Source organism: Ixodes scapularis, unplaced genomic scaffold (genome assembly GCF_016920785.2).
Source record: "Ixodes scapularis isolate PalLabHiFi unplaced genomic scaffold, ASM1692078v2 PGA_scaffold12__126_contigs__length_90152505, whole genome shotgun sequence".
Lineage (NCBI taxonomy): Eukaryota > Metazoa > Arthropoda > Arachnida > Ixodida > Ixodidae > Ixodes > Ixodes scapularis.
In genome coordinates this window covers 81,349,318-81,368,538 of record NW_024609838.1, presented here as the reverse complement: position 1 = coordinate 81,368,538, position 19,221 = coordinate 81,349,318, and the positions used below count along the sequence as shown (strand labels likewise).

Here is a 19,221-nt window from a genome sequence, read left to right as displayed (position 1 = left end):
TACCGTAGTCTCTCATGAGTCATACCTAGTCCAGCTACTGGCGCTCCCTTTCCCGTTGCCTCGTGGCGCTGCGCAGAGGCATTCAACTGCGAATCACACGGTCTGGGTTTGATTCTTGCTCCACCCGTTGTTATATCTCAATATGTTGGATTAATTATGCTGACACGCGATTAAGTTTAAGTATGCACAAGTGTATATTCTCTCATCTTTTTATTTGCCCGCTATGGGTTTGCATCCTTTAGTTTGCCTTGGGCCTTCGTGTAACGCGGTATGGGGTTACGCTCGAGCGCAACGCTTTTTGCACAAAATTTACCCGTTAAATATATTGTCGGCTAAAACACGTCTGCATTAAAAGAACAATTAGGACTCAACAATTATAGAGATGTTACGACCTCGCAGGTAGCAAATATATTGCCGTCTTTAAATCCGGCACCTGCCAGTCAATCCCATAATGCAGTATATTTTATAAGTATTCTTCGTGTTATTTGCAATTTCCCACAGCTGCAATAAAGTACGTTAGAGGACACAGGAGGAAGTATTTTCTCTGTTGTCTGCCGTAACAATAAAAGGCCCCAAAGGAAACTCTTTCTCAATCTCGCGACCACGTGTCAACGCACCTAGTGTGAGGTTACATTCGACGCGGTTTGCATTACTTTTGTGTTTCCTTTCAAATGCAATGGCATATGACTTATGCCGTATTTTTGGGACTATATTTCGCGGACTTGTATATGTCTAAAAGTTGAAGGTTTACGCGGTTCGAACGGTCTGGAAATGGGAGCTATATACGTTTTCTGTTTTCTGTCGTTATCAGTCACGTGGGTTCTATATCTGGTAAGCGGGACAAAATAATAAAACATATCAAACTGGAATATACGAGAAAATATAGGTAAGGCAAAGAAAGAAGATACGATAATCACGTATTTTTGTAAACACCTTCCAGCGGCGTGGATAAATCATAGCGATGTTCTTCTGTGTACAGATTTGACGACAATTAAGATGGTTGCGACCTTGTGGAAATGGTGCGTACAATGATTTGTTTTCCTATATCGTCTATCGTTGTGATTTATGTTTGATACAAGCTTCGTTGGGAGTTAATAAAGCAGTGACAAGTTGTTTATTTTATTTTTATTTAGAGGATACTACAAGCCATTGAAGGCCCAAGTAGGTGTGGGATACAACATATACATTCACACATACAACGAAAGCAAATAACATGACATTAAAAGGTTTACAACTACGTAGCAAATATACAGGATATATTATTATAAAAAAAGGGGAGGGGGGAGAAGCAAGCATCAAGCAGTATGTAATTCCATCATGCACTAATACAAAGTGACCTATCCAGATGTAGTATGAAGGTTTATACAATCCTAATGTCCATGCGAAAAAGTTGAAGGTGCAGCAATGTACAAAGCAAAACATGCTAGTTATCAAGACGCTCGAGACCTTCTACAAAGTTGGTGTCGATAAATAGTTCGAGAGGTAAACTGTTCCAGTCGCTAATAGTGCGAGGGAAAAAGCTAAACTTAAACATATTAGTACGCGCAAAAATGGGTGTTAGTGAAAACTGATGTCTGTGCCGCGTAGCTCTTGAGGCTAAAGGGGAAATATATTGCAATGGGTCTATGCGAGTCTGTCCTTGCTGAAGATGAAACAAGAATTTCAACCACGCTAGTTTCCTTCTGGCCTGAAGAGTCTGTATTCCGTTAGCCTGCATAAGTTGAGATGGTGGATCGAGCCTTCTATACTTTCCGTAAATAAAACGAACCGCTCGACGTTGCACCATATCCAACTTCCGGATATCTTTCTGAGTGAATGGATCCCAAACGATATCTGCATACTCCAACTTGGATCTGACTACTGAATAATACGCATGGAGCTTAACCTGAATCGGAGCGTCGTTCAACTTTCTTTAAATGAAACCCAACTTCCTGGATGCCGAGGTATAGATATATTTTATATGAGGAGATTAAGAAAGCGTGTCCGATATAATTAAACCAAGATATTTACATTCTCGCTCCACAGTAACCGGGGTGTCCGCGATATTATAGATGTATTCAAAGGGTTGCTTCTTTTTTGTAATACGTAGAAGTGTTGATTTAGCAGAGTTAAGCTTCATTTTCCACCTACCGCACCATGATACAACGGAATGCAAACTATGATCTAGCAATAACTGATCCGAGCTCGAAGTTATTTCTTTAAAATAATGCAATCGTCGGCAAAAAGACGTATATGGACACCTGCGTCAATGATTGATAGAATATCATTTATGTACACCAAGAACAAAAGAGGACCTAAAACGCTCCCTTGGGGGACCCCTGACGTTACAGGCAGAACTGGAGAGATGCAACCTCCGACGGAAATAGACTGTGTGCGATGTGACAAGTATGCAGCAATCCAGTTAACAAAACCATGTGGAAGACCAAGCTGTTCAAGTTTAAAAAGCAGTTGTTCGTGAGGCACCTTATCGAAAGCTTTGCTGAAGTCCAGGAAGAGCACATCAATTTGACCTCCCCTATCGAGGATTTGCGCAAACTCATGAATGGTAGTGACGAGTTGGGTCGTAGTTGATAAGCCTTTGCGAAATCCATGTTGAAATTCTGTTAGAAGATTACGACTGTCCAGCAGTTCATTGATTTGGCTGCAGATGATGTGCTCTATTAATTTACACGAAGAAGAAGTCAAGGAAATTGGACGGTAGTTCTCAACTGCTAGGCGATCCCCTTTTTTGTGCACAGGTACCACTATGGCAGTGCGCCAATCATCTGGCAGCGAGCTGTTTGAGTATGATGCACGAAAAATAATGAGAAGATAATGGGCTAGGGACTCAGCGTACCGTCGTAAAAATGTGTTTGGAATCTTATCGGGACCAGCACTTGTTTTCGTTTTCAGTGACAACAGCAAAGAAACTATGCCGTAATAAGTTATGAACTCAGAGTGATAGTTTGATGTGGTGGAAATCACATATTCATAGTTACGGATATCGGAGAATACCGACTGAAAATACTCATTGAAATGGCACGCTATAACACCAGGATCAGTTGAGACAGTGTCATTCACCACGATTTGCTCAACAGGCTTATTTTTTTAGTCAAGTAGCGCCAAAACTTTTGGGGGGTCATGTTTAAGATAGTTTAGAAGCGTACCGGAGAAGTAGTTGTCCCTAGCCACTGTAATTAGGCTACGAAGTTCGCTCTGCGGATTGGTGACATCACAGTTAACCGGCCTTGATTTCGTCGCTCGTTTTATCCTGCGTTTGAGATGTACGATTTTTCTGTTAATCCACGTATTATTACGATTAATACGCTTGTATTTTGTAGGTACAAATTTGTCAAGGCAGTATTCACATAAGTTCTTAAATTTTAGCCAAAGGGTATCAACATTTGTATCAGTGAAATTATCAAGATTTATGTCAAGATAATCGAGTATGCTAGTATCGTCAGCTCGCGAGTAGTCTTTGAAAGGTGAATATATAACTCTTTTTGTAGGTGAAAAGCGCTCAAGTAAACAAGTCAAGAGGACCGAATAGTGATCGGATATACCCTGTTCAACAGATATGGTGCAATCACTAAGCGAATTGTTTGCGAAAACAAGATCAAGAATTGAGTGACTTGTACCATGTACTCTGGTTGGATCCTGAACTAACTGCGTCAGATCAAAGGCGAACATCATATCAAAAATAATTTCAGTTGCAGAAGAAGAACCACACATATTCGCCCAGTCAACGGACGGGGTATTAAAGTCACCAGCCAGGATTATTTTATGGCTGCTAAATTTAAACAAGTGGTCAAATAACCTGCACAAGTAGTCAGGAGTAGCAGAGGGGGGTCGATAAACAGTTCCAAGGATAACAGTGTTGCCCCAACAGTTAAGGCGTAGAAACAAGCTTTCATGATGTTCTATTTGGGTTTCCAGGACCGCTTCAATGCCTGGTTTAAGTAAAACAGCCAGTCCGCCACCCCTTCCATCACGATCCCTGCGAAATACATTGTACTGATCCGGAAATACCTCTCCGTCACTAATGAAATCAGTAAGCCAGGTTTCGGTTATAACAAAAACATGCGGGTCATGCATAAGAAGGATAGATTCAAGTGCGTGTGATTTGTTGACGACACTCTGTGCATTTAAGTTCAAGAGTCGAAACTGTTTACGATTAGGTACAAGTCAGTCAGAACGGGTGGTTTCTATCTGGGTTGAAATACTTGCGCGTGTATTTTTGTTTTCGTCCCATACAAACACATCGTCATTCACGTGAAGCTTATCATTAAATAGATAAACACGGGCGCCTTTATCTTTATCGTTTCTGGCACTCTCCCACAGCATTTTTCTTTTCATGAGTCTAGCCTGCGAGTAATCATTGTTCTGTTTATAAACACTTCCGAGCCTTTCAGTTTTTTAGCATTACGAAGAATTTCCGTTTTTGCATTGTAATCCTGAAAATACAAAATAATCGGTCTTTTGGAGCCATGTTTACCAAGCCTGTGAGCACGCGCCACGGACGAACACGCAACGCCCAGTTTGTTTTGAAAAAGTTCAACGGGTAGTGTTCTTTTTAATTGGTCGTCGGTTTCATTCGGGGTTTCGGGGATGCCATGGATTACAAGGTTTGAACGGCGACTTCTGTCTTCCAGATCAGTAATTTTTGCAATTTGTTTAAATATAATTTGCTCAAGAGCAGTTACAGTTTGCTTTAGGGGATCAATCTGCATAGTCTTTATTTGTAATTCGCTCAGAGTTCTCTCGATTCCCGTGCATTTAGACGTTAGGTCTTCAATTTTTTTTTGTCATTACGATCGTGTCGAGCCCTGAGCTCAGATATTTCACTTTTAATCGCGATTTGGCCATCAATAATTGGCTGAAACATTTCTTCAGTTGTAGGCCCCGGGTTTGACTCCACATTCTCACACAAAAGAAGCGTACATACTAACAAACCGTCATGCGCAATGTGACACAAAGTCCGTGGGCACGTCACAACTACAATCGTGATATCATCACTGCTAAACGATCTGAATGAATAACCAACCTGCAGGAAGAGCCAGCAGAGGTTAGGCGACATGCTTGCTCGACAATCGTCGTGCCCGCTGAAGATGAAATGTTGTGGCAGCTCCTTTTGTAGGTGTCTTCCAGGTGACGTAACCGAGGAAGTGGAAATCGATCCAAGCGCTGCGATGACCGTGGTGGGCTTCAGCGCGGGAAGATGACTGGCGTCCGGCACGGATTTACTGAGCGTCATCGTGGGCGTGGAGGCCAGGTGGCTAGTGATGTTGCATTCCCCGTTGGAGCATCCGTAGAAGCATGACAGCGCCTGTAGGAAGAGCCAGCAGAGGTTAGGCGACATGCTTGCTCAACAATCGTCGTGCCCGCTGAAGATGAAATGTTGTGGCAGCTCCCTTTGTAGGTGTCTTCCAGGTGACGTAACCGCGGAAGCGGAAATCGATCCAAGCGCTGCGATGACCGTGGTGGGCTTCAGTGCGGGAAGATGACTGGCGTCCTGCACGGATTTACTGAGCGTCATCGTGGGCGTGGAGGCCAGGTGGCTAGTGATGTTGCATTCCCCGTTGGAGCATCCGTAGAAGCATGACAGCGCCTGTAGGAAGAGCCAGCAGAGGTTAGGCGACATGCTTGCTCAACAATCGTCGTGCCCGCTGAAGATGAAATGTTGTGGCAGCTCCCTTTGTAGGTGTCTTCCAGGTGACGTAACCGCGGAAGCGGAAATCGATCCAAGCGCTGCGATGACCGTGGTGGGCTTCAGCGCGGGAAGATGACTGGCGTCCGGCACGGATTTACTGAGCGTCATCGTGGGCGTGGAGGCCAGGTGGCTAGTGATGTTGCATTCCCCGTTGGAGCATCCGTAGAAGCATGACAGCGCCTGTAGGAAGAGCCAGCAGAGGTTAGGCGACATGCTTGCTCAACAATCGTCGTGCCCGCTGAAGATGAAATGTTGTGGCAGCTCCCTTTGTAGGTGTCTTCCAGGTGACGTAACCGCGGAAGCGGAAATCGATCCAAGCGCTGCGATGACTGTGGTGGGCTTCAGTGCGGGAAGTTGACTGGCGTCCTGCACGGATTTACTGAGCGTCATCGTGGGCGTGGAGGCCAGGTGGCTAGTGATGTTGCATTCCCCGTTGGAGCATCCGTAGAAGCATGACAGCGCCTGTAGGAAGAGCCAGCAGAGGTTAGGCGACATGCTTGCTCAACAATCGTCGTGCCCGCTGAAGATGAAATGTTGTGGCAGCTCCCTTTGTAGGTGTCTTCCAGGTGACGTAACCGCGGAAGCGGAAATCGATCCAAGCGCTGCGATGACCGTGGTGGGCTTCAGCGCGGGAAGATGACTGGCGTCCGGCACGGATTTACTGAGCGTCATCGTGGGCGTGGAGGCCAGGTGGCTAGTGATGTTGCATTCCCCGTTGGAGCATCCGTAGAAGCATGACAGCGCCTGTAGGAAGAGCCAGCAGAGGTTAGGCGACATGCTTGCTCAACAATCGTCGTGCCCGCTGAAGATGAAATGTTGTGGCAGCTCCCTTTGTAGGTGTCTCACAGGTGACGTAACCGCGGAAGCGGAAATCGATCCAAGCGCTACGATGACCGTGGTGGGCTTCAGTGCGGGAAGATGACTGGCGTCCGGCACGGATTTACTGAGCGTCATCGTGGGCGCGGAGGCCAGGTGGCTAGTGATGTTGCATTCCCCGTTGGAGCATCCGTAGAAGCATGACAGCGCCTGTAGGAAGAGCCAGCAGAGGTTAGGCGACATGCTTGCTCGACAATCGTCGTGCCCGCTGAAGATGAAATGTTGTGGCAGCTCCCTTTGTAGGTGTCTCACAGGTGACGTAACCGCGGAAGCGGAAATCGATCCAAGCGCTGCGATGACCGTGGTGGGCTTCAGCGCGGGAAGATGACTGGCGTCCGGCACGGATTTACTGAGCGTCATCGTGGGCGTGGAGGCCAGGTGGCTAGTGATGTTGCATTCCCCGTTGGAGCATCCGTAGAAGCATGACAGCGCCTGTAGGAAGAGCCAGCAGAGGTTAGGCGACATGCTTGCTCGACAATCGTCGTGCCCGCTGAAGATGAAATGTTGTGGCAGCTCCCTTTGTAGGTGTCTTCCAGGTGACGTAACCGCGGAAGCGGAAATCGATCCAAGCGCTGCGATGACCGTGGTGGGCTTCAGCGCGGGAAGATGACTGGCGTCCGGCACGGATTTACTGAGCGTCATCGTGGGCGTGGAGGCCAGGTGGCTAGTGATGTTGCATTCCCCGTTGGAGCATCCGTAGAAGCATGACAGCGCCTGTAGGAAGAGCCAGCAGAGGTTAGGCGACATGCTTGCTCAACAATCGTCGTGCCCGCTGAAGATGAAATGTTGTGGCAGCTCCCTTTGTAGGTGTCTTCCAGGTGACGTAACCGCGGAAGCGGAAATCGATCCAAGCGCTGCGATGACCGTGGTGGGCTTCAGCGCGGGAAGATGACTGGCGTCCGGCACGGATTTACTGAGCGTCATCGTGGGCGTGGAGGCCAGGTGGCTAGTGATGTTGCATTCCCCGTTGGAGCATCCGTAGAAGCATGACAGCGCCTGTAGGAAGAGCCAGCAGAGGTTAGGCGACATGCTTGCTCGACAATCGTCGTGCCCGCTGAAGATGAAATGTTGTGGCAGCTCCCTTTGTAGGTGTCTCACAGGTGACGTAACCGCGGAAGCGGAAATCGATCCAAGCGCTACGATGACCGTGGTGGGCTTCAGTGCGGGAAGATGACTGGCGTCCTGCACGGATTTACTGAGCGTCATCGTGGGCGTGGAGGCCAGGTGGCTAGTGATGTTGCATTCCCCGTTGGAGCATCCGCAGAAGCATGACAGCGCCTGTAGGAAGAGCCAGCAGAGGTTAGGCGACATGCTTGCTCGACAATCGCCGTAAGAAGTTTACACTTTCGGGCAAAGCACCAGGTATGGAAAATCGTAGGAAACCTTTTTACAGGGTCTGTCCCGAAAGTTCCCGGAACTTATTTTTTTTTATAAATCATTTATTCAATATTACAATCTTTTTAGAAATTTTCAAAGTATTCTCCCCCTGCTTCGATGCACTATTGCCAACGCTTCACGCAATCATTGAAGGCACCCTAGAAGCCGCCAACGGGAACCTCCTTCAGTGAGGTTGTCGCAGCTGCTTTTACCATCTCCAGCGTCCCATGCCAAGCTCCTTTCAGGGTTCTTTTGATTTTTTGGGGAAAAAACAAAAAACCGGTGGTGCCAGATCGGGGCTGTACGGCGGTGGTGGCACCGTTGCCACACCCAATTTGGCCAGCAGCTAGGAAGCAATGAGCGCGGTTTGGCTTGACGGAATGTTATGGTGCAAGATCCAATTGTCGCGAATTTCTTTTCAGACTCGTCGAACCCTGTTGTGTAACCGTTTGAGCACTTCACAGAAAAGCTCCTTGTTGACTGTTCGCCTGTGGTACGACTTCACTATAAACCAAACCTTTTCTGTCAAAAAACACAATGAGCATTGCCTTGATTCGCGATTTGCTCATCCTTGCTTTTTCCGGGCGAGGTGACTCCGTGGTGTGCCCTTCGCTGCTCTGACGATTTGATTCGGGATCATACTCAAAAATCCACGTCTCGTCCCTTGTGATTACTCTGTCCGAAAATTCTGGGTCCGTTTTGTTGCGTTCGTGCAATTCCTGGCAAGTCAACAAACGCTCCTCCTTCATGTCACTCGTCAGGACCTTTGGCACCATTTTCGCGCAAACTTTTCTTATTTAAAGATCCTTAGTTAAAATGCGATGAACGATTGTTTTGGGGTACTCCACAGTCCTCTGCGATAATCCGAACACTTAATCGCCGGTCCTTGTTCAAACCTTGATGCACTTTTTGCACCAAGTTGTCCTTTTGTGATGTCGACGGGCGTCCCGAGCGGTCGTTGTCGCTGACGGGCTCCTCACGTTCCCGGAACCTCTTGTGCCACATACAAGTCTGGCTTTGTTTGATCGCGTCGACATCGTAGGCTTTCCGAAGTATTTCGAGCGTCTTTACCCGGTTTTTACTCAGTTTCACACAAAACTTGACTGCATAACGCTGCTCCAAAACTGGCTCATTAGTGTTCTCGACGACGGTGCAGTAGACACCTCTGCGCGGAGAGTGACCTGCCTCAACAACTGCCCGCAGGCAACGGAGACCGGTCTCGTTTCGAAGCTTAGATCCCCCACTAACTTCTCTTCCCAAAGCGCCGCCCCGCCAGTCGGCGTTGCCGTCTACAAAAAATCATTCCGGGAAGTTTTGGGACGGACCCTGTATTCAACCGAAAGTTTCCCCTGCCAACTATACACCGGGTGCGGTTTATAGTCCAAATAATACTGTACATTCATCTGCCGCTTTCTCGTGACTTGATTGATACATATTGCGAAAAAAGTTGAATTTGTTTATAATTATTAATGATTATCTTTCCGCTTTATTTAGGGGAAAATTAAATTTCTGCGTGACTATGTACCTCTTCAGGCGTTTCCGCGATACTGATATGTAATGGGAAAACCATTCCCGCTAAAGAGACACAGTAGCCCTGGAGCTAGGGGACAAAATGGGACGGAAAGACACGAAACTTCGAGTTTCGTGCCTGTCCGGCAGACGAGCCGTAACCAGCTCGCCTGCCGAGTTGCTTCAACTCCCGCTAGATAATGTGAAAAAATTGAAGGGCGCCTCAGTGAGTTAGCCCGAGAGGTGAGAGCTCGACGGACGCATGAAGAGGTGCCACAGGTAGCACAGTTTTTTTTTGTTAATACTTGGTTTTTGTCTGGTGATGCAAGGCCTTGAAAGCCATAAAAAGCCGAGGTAGTAAAATATAACTTATACTTTGGCGAGGGTCTGGTTGTTTTGGTCCTATATTGCTAAGCAAGTGCTAAAGTTAGGCATCAGTGCTTGGTAGTCTGGCTGTCACCCGGCTTCTTTGCGTCTCGGTTTCCGAGGGAATTCCGGAACGTGATTTAATTTCTGGTTGTGTGATTTTCATTTGGAGACTTTGGGCCTGAATTGCCATACGAGTGCTAGAAACAGGCCCCACTGCTGGAATCTAGGACGTATGCGGGACACTGCGGCAATTATGTAGCAAATCAAGCAAAGCCATAGAAAAGACAAAGCAAAAGACTTTGCCACTAACGAATGCTTTGTACCAAAATCTTATCAGGCCCAAGTTACACCCACAGGATTGACAATCTTGGGCCGAGATAGGAGTTTTTCTGGCGTGGCGCTTGGGGCAAGGATTTCAAATTCTATTCCACTACACTTGGTGAGACATTTAGAAAGTCACGCTTAAATATTACCATGATAATGGTAACGTTTCAGCATGACTGTCTGAATGTCTTAGCAAAAATATCAGCGGCTTCAATGCCAACCTGTCCGTCGGGTTAATGATAACATTATTTTGAAAGTGGCCCATTTCGTTTCTCTATTATATAGGTTATCGCGCAGCATTCAAAGGGCGATGACGCAGGAGAGGCAAAATCACTATCATTAGCAAAGACGTTCAGCGCAGAAACGCATAAAAACATAAAACACGTCGGCGGCGCCCTCTGGCCTTCTGTCGTGGAGAGTAATGGTTTAATAAAGGGGGCCAGTGATCGGCGTAAAACCCTATTTAACAGTCCGGTCTGGAAAGTGAAGGAACGCTGAGCGCATAGTAATGAGCTTAATGATTTGTCTCCGCGTCTTCATTATTTACCACTCGCCCTCAAACCAGGCAAGCACACGGGGAGTTAATGCCTGATTTGGAGCCGGGGCACTCGGGATTTGCTTCGTCCGAGTTTATGTCCGCATGTAATGCACCTTTCTTGAGTAACGAGTGCCGGCTGGTGGTATGTATGCGAACTATAAATAATGCGGAGCTCAGGATGCCTCCACCCGTCAGAACATATAGACATCGCATCTTTGTACCGGTTTTTCTTTGCCTTTTTTGATTAGGGCTGAGCGTCAATTAAAAGTATCAAATCCGATTATTCGCCACCCTTTAATCGATTAATTAATCAATTATTCGATCTTCATCATTTTCATGCCTATTGTTTAGAAAAAAGAAGTAAATGGTGTCTGCAACCTGAGTGCTGAGCCAGTCACCGACATCTCAAGAAAGAGAGAATGAGGCCTATTATTGTAATAGGCCTCATTTCTTATTTGGTCTTCCTAGCGGTTAATGAAACAGCTTCACTGGTTTCAGAGAGATAAGATGCTCGGGACACTCCAAGCATTGCATATCTTATTCTTTATGGGACTTTATTTTAGTCACTGACTACTTCAAAATGTCACAGTGTGACCCAGTGGCGTAGCCAGGAGAGGGGCTTACCTGGCTTCAAACCCCCCTCCCGCCCCCTTTCCCCACCCCGAGATCCAGGTGACCTCATAATATACATATGCAATTTGATTGCCCGCTTCCCTCCCTTCCCCCCCGCACCCTCGCTCCGAGTCACGGACATCCCAGGCACCTCAACACTACCCCCCCCCCCCCCCTTCCGCAATAAATTCCTGGCTTCTCCACTCGTGCGGCGTATGCGGCGAGCGAGTCGTCTGCTACTTGAGCAGGAGCTGTGGTGACATCAGAACGACGCCGACCTCTAATTGCTTTGATTCGAAGGATATCGGGTAGACCTGAATGCGAAGAGCCTTGAGGTCTACCCATTATTTTTCTTTTCAATGAACCAATAAGAGCTCGGCTTGCTGACATCATTGCAACCCGTGTGCAAAAAGCAGACGAACTTGCGCTCCGAGTTACGATCCCACTTCTTGAATCGAGATTACAATTTCTGCGTTCTGATGGGCCGACGCCGCCATCTCATTTGCAGTGGAGCGGTAATAAGGAGGCCGGGGTTCGCCACGCTCTGCATTCGTTGGCTCTACAGTGACTCGTGCCTGGAACGCGTCTCCGACTGGTGTGTTTAGTGTCCCATTCTGCGGTCCCGAAGTTGCAACAAATGACGTCACAAAAACTGGTGTGTTCGGCTGTCAGATGTCACGTTCCTGGTGGGGGGCCGAAGAGGTAGCGGCGAAAAAAATACCCGGCATACACGAGTGTCGCTTTCGTCATGGATTCGCAATCCGTCCCAACTCCTAGATTCCAAAGCTTCCTTGTACTGTCAAGCTGGAGAACTACCTGCGGCAGAGCAGGCGTCTGCCACATCCACCATCGCTGCTGTGACACCGCCAGGATCGCGGGAGGCGGCAGCGTGGCACTTCTATGACGTCATCGAGCGGATATCGAGGGAAGCCTTTTTTGGACACGGTAAACACACCTATCGGAGACGCGTTGTATGTACCATAGGGACTATATAAATTTCAGGCTATCATGATTTCAGGCATTCTTTGAGGCGTTCACCACACGGTCTAGTGTCTCGAAAAAACAAAAGAGATTCGCGAAGACGTCCTAAGGTTTGATTCGTAAATGTTCGTGATGCTTCCACTGAAATATACTACAAAGGAAGAAAAGAGGATGAGAAGGAGTATTTCTACAAATTACGTACTTTAATGAATAAAAAAAAAAAGCTTCATTACTTTCGCTGATTTTAATCTGGGACCTTTCGCCTCGTTTTTGTGAGTGCCCGTTTTTAGGGCGTGCTGCCAAAATATTTCTAAATGCAAAATTTATATTATAAGCATATCTTCAGCTCCTATTTTTTCAGTTTCCTTTTAATTGTCCGCTTCGTTTTGCTTATTTAGCACTGTTGATTTAGGCATATTTAGAACAAACACTGCTATGAACAATGGTAATAAAGTACATACATTCGTTAAGCTCCTAAAAAGTTCTAATGGTCACAAGAAAAATTACTCTCCTGCTCCACTTTGAGCTCAGTATTGGGGTATCATTACGTGGATGCATGTTTGCCAACAGACGTGGAAGAATGTCTCATTGTCGCATCGTATGTTGTAACATTTAAAAATCTACAGTAATGACCCAAGCGAACCGTTGAGGTTTGCCATATACGTCACTTTAGTTGTACCACAATATGAAAGTCGTGTTTGAAACTTCGTTAACGATGGACATTTAGTTCGCGCTAGCCACGTATACAAATATATTAGGCTTTAATAGTGCGCTGACCTGACGCAATACACCCTTTTCGAAATTAAGTGCTATCTGGTTGCTCAAACAGCAGTTCGGCCTGCACTCTAGTATTTTGTGAGAGCCATCATTTTAGCTAATCAAGAACAGTTTAGTATGTGTGTTACTGCCTCAAAATGTTTTTCTGGATCTCTCAGGTTCGATGGTAATAAATATACCAGGTGTTTTTTTTTCTTGCAGATTTAAAAAGAAAGCCGTGAAAACTTCACTTATGCGGTTTGTGCAAGTGAGTTATACGCCAAGGGGGACATTATGTGGGTGGCTAATCTTTGCGATAAGTCGGCTAATTAATTAATATTCACTAATTAACTTTTTAATTAGTGGAAATAGACATATGATTCTAATTAGAAACTTGCTAAGCGTCGTCCGAAACCCCTAAATCAGTACTTTTTAGAAAGAGTTTGAGAGAGTGAGAAGCGAAGTAGTGCGCTGAAGTTACCACTCGTGGAGCAGGTACAAGGCTGGGGCCTGATAAGCGACGGAAAAATTGCGCGGGCGCCTTACCGAAACCGCTAGTTTACAAGGTGCCGCTCGTTCCTAGGAATCACAGCAGCCTTGAGTCTGGATGTTGATTTCTCAGGGCGATGCCTCTGAGCAGGCGACAGAACCCCAGCAAGCCTGGTTGCAGCCCCCACATGCCTTTTGGCGCCTGACAGGGGGATCTGTGGCCGAGTGGTCTAGCGCACACCAGCTCGGAGCACGTGGAGCGAAAGCTCGCGCTGCAGAACCCAGGGATCCTGGGTTCGAGCCCCACCCCTGCCCGTTTCGATCTGGATGAGCATCGTACCGGCGTGTGGTTGTGTATCCCTTCTGTCTGATGCAAGTTAAAAACCCCAGGATAGCGGTTGTACTGCACTGGCTAAATTTCTCATCTACAGCTGGGAGACTCGTCGCCCCTGTGAGGCAGACCAAGTTCTAGGCTGTATAAACACACACACAACCCAATTTTTTTTTTTTGGCGCCTGACCGGGGTTTAACACGGTACTCTCTTTCACCGGTGTCGCGATACGTTCAATCTCGGTCAGTGGCTTCGGTCCTCTGCCCACGAGCGCGTCTCTGCGTGTGCTCCCACCGCCTCGTCTTCTTCGTGCAAGCCCCGTTTATAACGTCACAAGAGGCCTCTCAAGATTCGCTTCAGAGAATCTTGAACGTCTTCCATCATCAGCAACCGCAAGGCTGCCATTAGTACGACATATTCCATTCCTCAGATGAGGAGAGTGATCAAAGTTTCCAGATTTCATTTCGGAAAGAGTCTATTATAAGTAACTGCATCAGAAACCTAACTATGCGCTGCTTTTTCCGCAGAAAATCACGACTCTTATCATTCTGACTAGTTGTGAAAGTTAGGAAACTTGCGGAGGGTTATATGCATTCATGGAAGCATAGACTGGCGCTCGACAAAGGAACATTTAGAGGGGCAGTCGCTATCTTTTTGAGTGAATCAGATACTAAACTCAACTGTTAAGGTGGGCCAGTTCGTTAATCATATTAAACATAAATATCGCTAAGGGCAGACAGTCACCGACAAAGACGGACAAGGACCGTTTTCGAGTCTGAGTTCTCCTTTGCTTCGCGTTCTTTATGTTAAATAAGCGAAGGCTAAAACTAACTTTTGGCTATGTTTTCTTTTCGTACTTTTGTGCTCGTTTATGATTTTTACACTATAGTGTCCAGCTCTTTGTATTTTTTATGTTCGATCACGGCTGTGATGCATGCACGGTTACATTATTATTCCTGAGGTTTATTACACTTCAGTTTAGGACGTGCAGCCCGGAAGCTCGGAGCTGGACGTCTTAAAACATGCTTTCCAAGACCGTATATTTGAAAGAAAAACGCACCCGAGCGTCTTAACCCGATAAGCTGCTTCTATAATTTGTACTGATCTGCGCAGTCTTTTTTTTCTTTCTTTTTTTTCCTTCTGCACTTGAGAGTGTAGGTGCCCAGAAATTTCGATTTACTGGTGTGCTACGTAAATTTCTGAAGAGCTTATCGATCGTCATGGCAACCTATCATCAAAACGTTTTTTTTTTTTTTTTTCATCTTTAATGATGGCGCACGAAGCTGAGCTATCCCGTCTTCCGCGTTCACTACACCGTTAAGAAAAAGGACATCGCCGTCCCTTCGCAGATGGTAAAGAAACGTCTGCGACCGTTGGGCTTCACGGAAGGTATGTGCGGCCATTGTGGAGCTTATGTTCTCTGTTCTTGCTTTTGGCCTTAATAAATGAGCGCAGAATTATTTTCAATATGAGGATTTCGTTCGATTCACCAGCACAAAAAGAGGACCAAGAAGTACGGAATATTTGCAAACGATGCTTAGTGAAGATTTTTCTTCAGCCTTCTGCTTTGGGCGCCATCTTTGTCTGGTCTCGGTGGCGTTATCACGCAGTTTAACTTATCATTCTGGAGGTACGGATGTTAACTTGGTGACAGTCCTGCAGAAGTTATTTTGAAATGGTGCTTTCTAACATCCAAAAACAGACGCAGAAATAGAGATGCGCAGTGAACAATCCGTAAGGCACGCTGACCGACTTTATCTTGTGTATACTCAAGACGTTGCACTGCTGCTTTAAAAAAAAAAAATCAATTTAGTTGGCTACTTGGCCGCACATACAAGCCAAATTCAGCTTTCCTGGGCCAGACATTTTCTGTAATGCTTTTCTCGGAAAATGAGAATGTATTGTATTGTATTGTATACCCCTGCCACGGTCAGCGGCCAGAAGGTAAGACATTGCCAACTGCACGAATCAACAAGATCATATATAACCTTTGAAGTAGTAGGTAGTAAATGACAGCTGACATATCGCACAAAATAAAAAAAAAGTGTAAGTGCGTGCGGTAAGCGAACATACTAGAACAAATATTGTCGTGTGCGTGGCGGATTCGGCAACACACGGGGCCGCCACGCTGAGGAACGGGGTTCGAACGCCGCCTGGTCCAGCCCTTTCTTTTAGCCATCTCTGCTACCGTAAAGTCCCATGCCATTTTGAGTTCTCAACGTGTGTTCTGGTTCAGAACGTTCTAAAACGTGCTGCGATTGTATAACGACGTGAGTAAAAACAGCGCAACAGAAATTAATCGTCATTTTATTTAACAGTCATTAATCGTATTTTTGATGAGCGTTTGATCTCCACCTGATTACATTTTTACGTGCGACGCCGCTGGTTTAAATAAGCTAACGTTCGGGTATGTAGTGCTGATTTTAGCACGTGGTATGACCCCACACAAATCTGTGATTAGATGAGCACGTGCATATTCGATACACTGTGGACCTGTGGATTTTGCCAATACACATTTAGTTGTCAGTCAGTCTGTCCTGTGTGCTCTTTCTACTTTTGTACCATCCTTTTGCGTTGTTTTTAATTGTGCCGTTCGTTTTTAGGTTTGTACGCACAAGTTCGCCTCATTTAATGTTTGTTTTCAACTTAAAATTCATCTCCTATTTTTTGTGGCAATATATCTTACGTTGCAATGGTATATTGTTTGGCGGAGTATCTCCTCCGCCAGATATAGCAAAGTGGCGCTGAAAATCAAGGTATCCCCACACAAACATGGCTGGAGACCAAAATTGAAGACCCATATCACGATTATGCGGGTAGATATGGCTACATTCATGAATGAAAAAGATTTTTGCAAACGTGTTAGAGAATTATAGTTAGCGTGTCATTTGAGTTGAATAAAACAACAAAGGAACGCACTAACCGAGCATGTTAATCGTGAAAATACACGTTGCGAATAACGGTGGAAAGCAGATAAATCCGTAATAGAGAACGAATAAAGAGGGACAGAAAGCGTGTGAAACTTTCCTTTTTCTTTATCTATTACTGCCTTAACTTCTTTCCACCAAGGCTTCAGGGTTCACCATCATGTTGAAAGTACACTCGCTCGCATGCAATTTAAGCACTTTTTCACATGTTAGAATGAGCATAATATTACTTTCGTAGCATCGATGTCGCGAAAAAAAGAACATAGCATAGCTCTAGAACCGTCTGTCTTTCCTGTGCGAAGATGTTTGTCTCTGTGAGTACAGCGTAATCCGTGTCAGAATGACTAAATAAAAAGAGTCCCTACCGTGCACTGGTACATTCATGTCTGGGTTCACGTGAGCGGTAAATTGGTCCCAACAGGGACACGAGTTCGATTATTGACGCTGCAAGTGAGGCCAGTTCGTTACTCTCCATTACACTCTCGTACAGAACTACAAGGGTCAGGGTTCAGACTCCGGAGAAAAACGGGCCGCTCCAGCAATTGAAATTAATCGACTGCGGCTCTTCCTTTCCTCGGAGGAAACAAGGACTCGGGAATCGGGAAGGTTGGCTGACCATTCTTAATGCGGGATCGGCGCCTCCCAGTCCGCTCTGGACCAGCGCAGCGCTGTGTAGTTTTTTTTTTTCTTAAAGGAGTATTTTTACTGTTTTTGTTGCGTTCATTATCAGGAAGGAATAGGAACTTTAGTTTGAGTAACCTCGCTGTATACTAACGTTGGGTTAGAATGAAAAAAAAAATCTTGGGTATTCAGCCCAAGGGAGAAAACAAAGCTGTGTTCTTTAGTACTTTCCGGAAGAATTATATTTTTATTGTCCCGGTTTTTTTCATTGGCAGAAAGGAAAACAGACTTTGGTTTTGGTAAACTCGCATTTTATTTGGGCAAGGCTAGAAGCAAGAACGAAATCCTGAGTCTTCTTAGAAAAATCCTGCATTTTTTTTTATGGTCATGTAATTGCTGTTGTAATATTTGTTTATTCAAGTGCAGGGTGGAAAAATGCATTGTGTTAAATGAAAAAAAAAGATCAGCGTGAGTTTTTTTTTGCTTTTTTCATGTGCGTTTTAGAGCAAGGAAGGGTACCGCCCTGTGGCAAGCGCGTGAGAGTAGTGACTGCACAATAGAAAATAAGAAAACATAATTGAAAGAATAGCCTCCTCTACACCGGGATGCCTGGTCAAATGCGACAGAATCGTCGTCTGCTCTTTTCCTTTCGCTTTCGCCTTCTTGCCCTGTTCCTACGCGAGGCGGCGCCAGCGTCGCGGGCTGGCAGGTTGTGGGCTCGGTGTTATCTTAGCAGAAAGACAAGGCTTAGTGAGGCGCCGAGCGAGATGCTGTCTGCTCACTAAATGTGTGCACGCGCTACCGCACCAACAATTTCTACAGATTGTCTGAATCAGATTCCTTTTATCTTTATTCACCAATTATGTGTTGTCTTGTCTGTGACGGACAATAATTATATTGCTAATGAGTTCGTTTCAAAGCCTATCGGCCTCGTGATTGGAGATTGTGGAGGCTATACACATATCTCTTGACCGATTGCAGCTTTTCTGATATGGTTCGGGAATGCGCAGGTTCAATTTCTAAGTTCTTCTCTAAGACTTGTGCATTTTCTTGCGAAATGGGACGCATATCTCGCAAAGCACTACAGTTGTCAAGCATGCAGTGCGCATTTGGATGCAGCCTTTCAAAGACCCAATTTTTTTTGTAGATTTTAGCAAGAACACTGCTCTGGTTGGAATGACTAAGTGGGTATAGCGCCGTTCGACCGCGTTCCAAGATTGACGAAAGATAAAGGCAGCTCGCTTTTCGTCTGCCCACTGAGCATTCCAAGCAGAGTCCGGTGTTCTAACGTCCTAGCGCGCTTTCGTTTATTCCACTTTCCCAGTTTCTACCCGCATAGGTAAGTTGTGATGTGACGAAGCAACGTTTGTTTTCAATCGTGCCGACTTTTCGTACTTCTGACATTCTGGTTTCGCTGGTCCCCGCAGGTGTTCGAGCACGTCGGCCACCAGAACGTCTACAAGCTGTCGCAGTCACCGGACGCCACGTGCGACGGACTCGTATCCGCGTCCGAAGGCTCGCGTACAATGACGCTCACCAAAAGTACGCAAGTTTCTCGAGATGACTCTCAGCTCCACTTCATTTTATTTATTTCCACCTTAAAGACCCGGTTAGGGCATGAGATAAGGGGAGGGGGGGGGGGGGGGCTGGCAATATAACGAGGAATACAATAGCGGGCGCATTAGTAGAACAATAATAGAACACACAAAAAATAAGAGCAGGAGAAATTATGCATAATGGGCTTGTAAGGAATTGTAAGACACCGCAGCATCAGTGGTGATTTCAATGGAGGATGGCTACTGGTTCTATTTGGCGATGGCAT

The 19,221-nt window shown here is 46.0% G+C and overlaps 1 protein-coding gene across 1 annotated transcript in view; it reads left to right on the top strand.

Annotated features, from left to right (window-relative positions):
- The window catches only part of LOC8043879, a 390,627-nt gene that overhangs the window by 301,572 nt on the left and 69,834 nt on the right, over nt 1-19,221 (top strand). Inside the window, exon 7 of the mRNA XM_042289248.1 lies at nt 18,827-18,941. Within this exon, the coding sequence (XP_042145182.1) occupies nt 18,827-18,941 (115 nt within the window). The remainder of the gene's footprint in view (nt 1-18,826; nt 18,942-19,221) is intronic.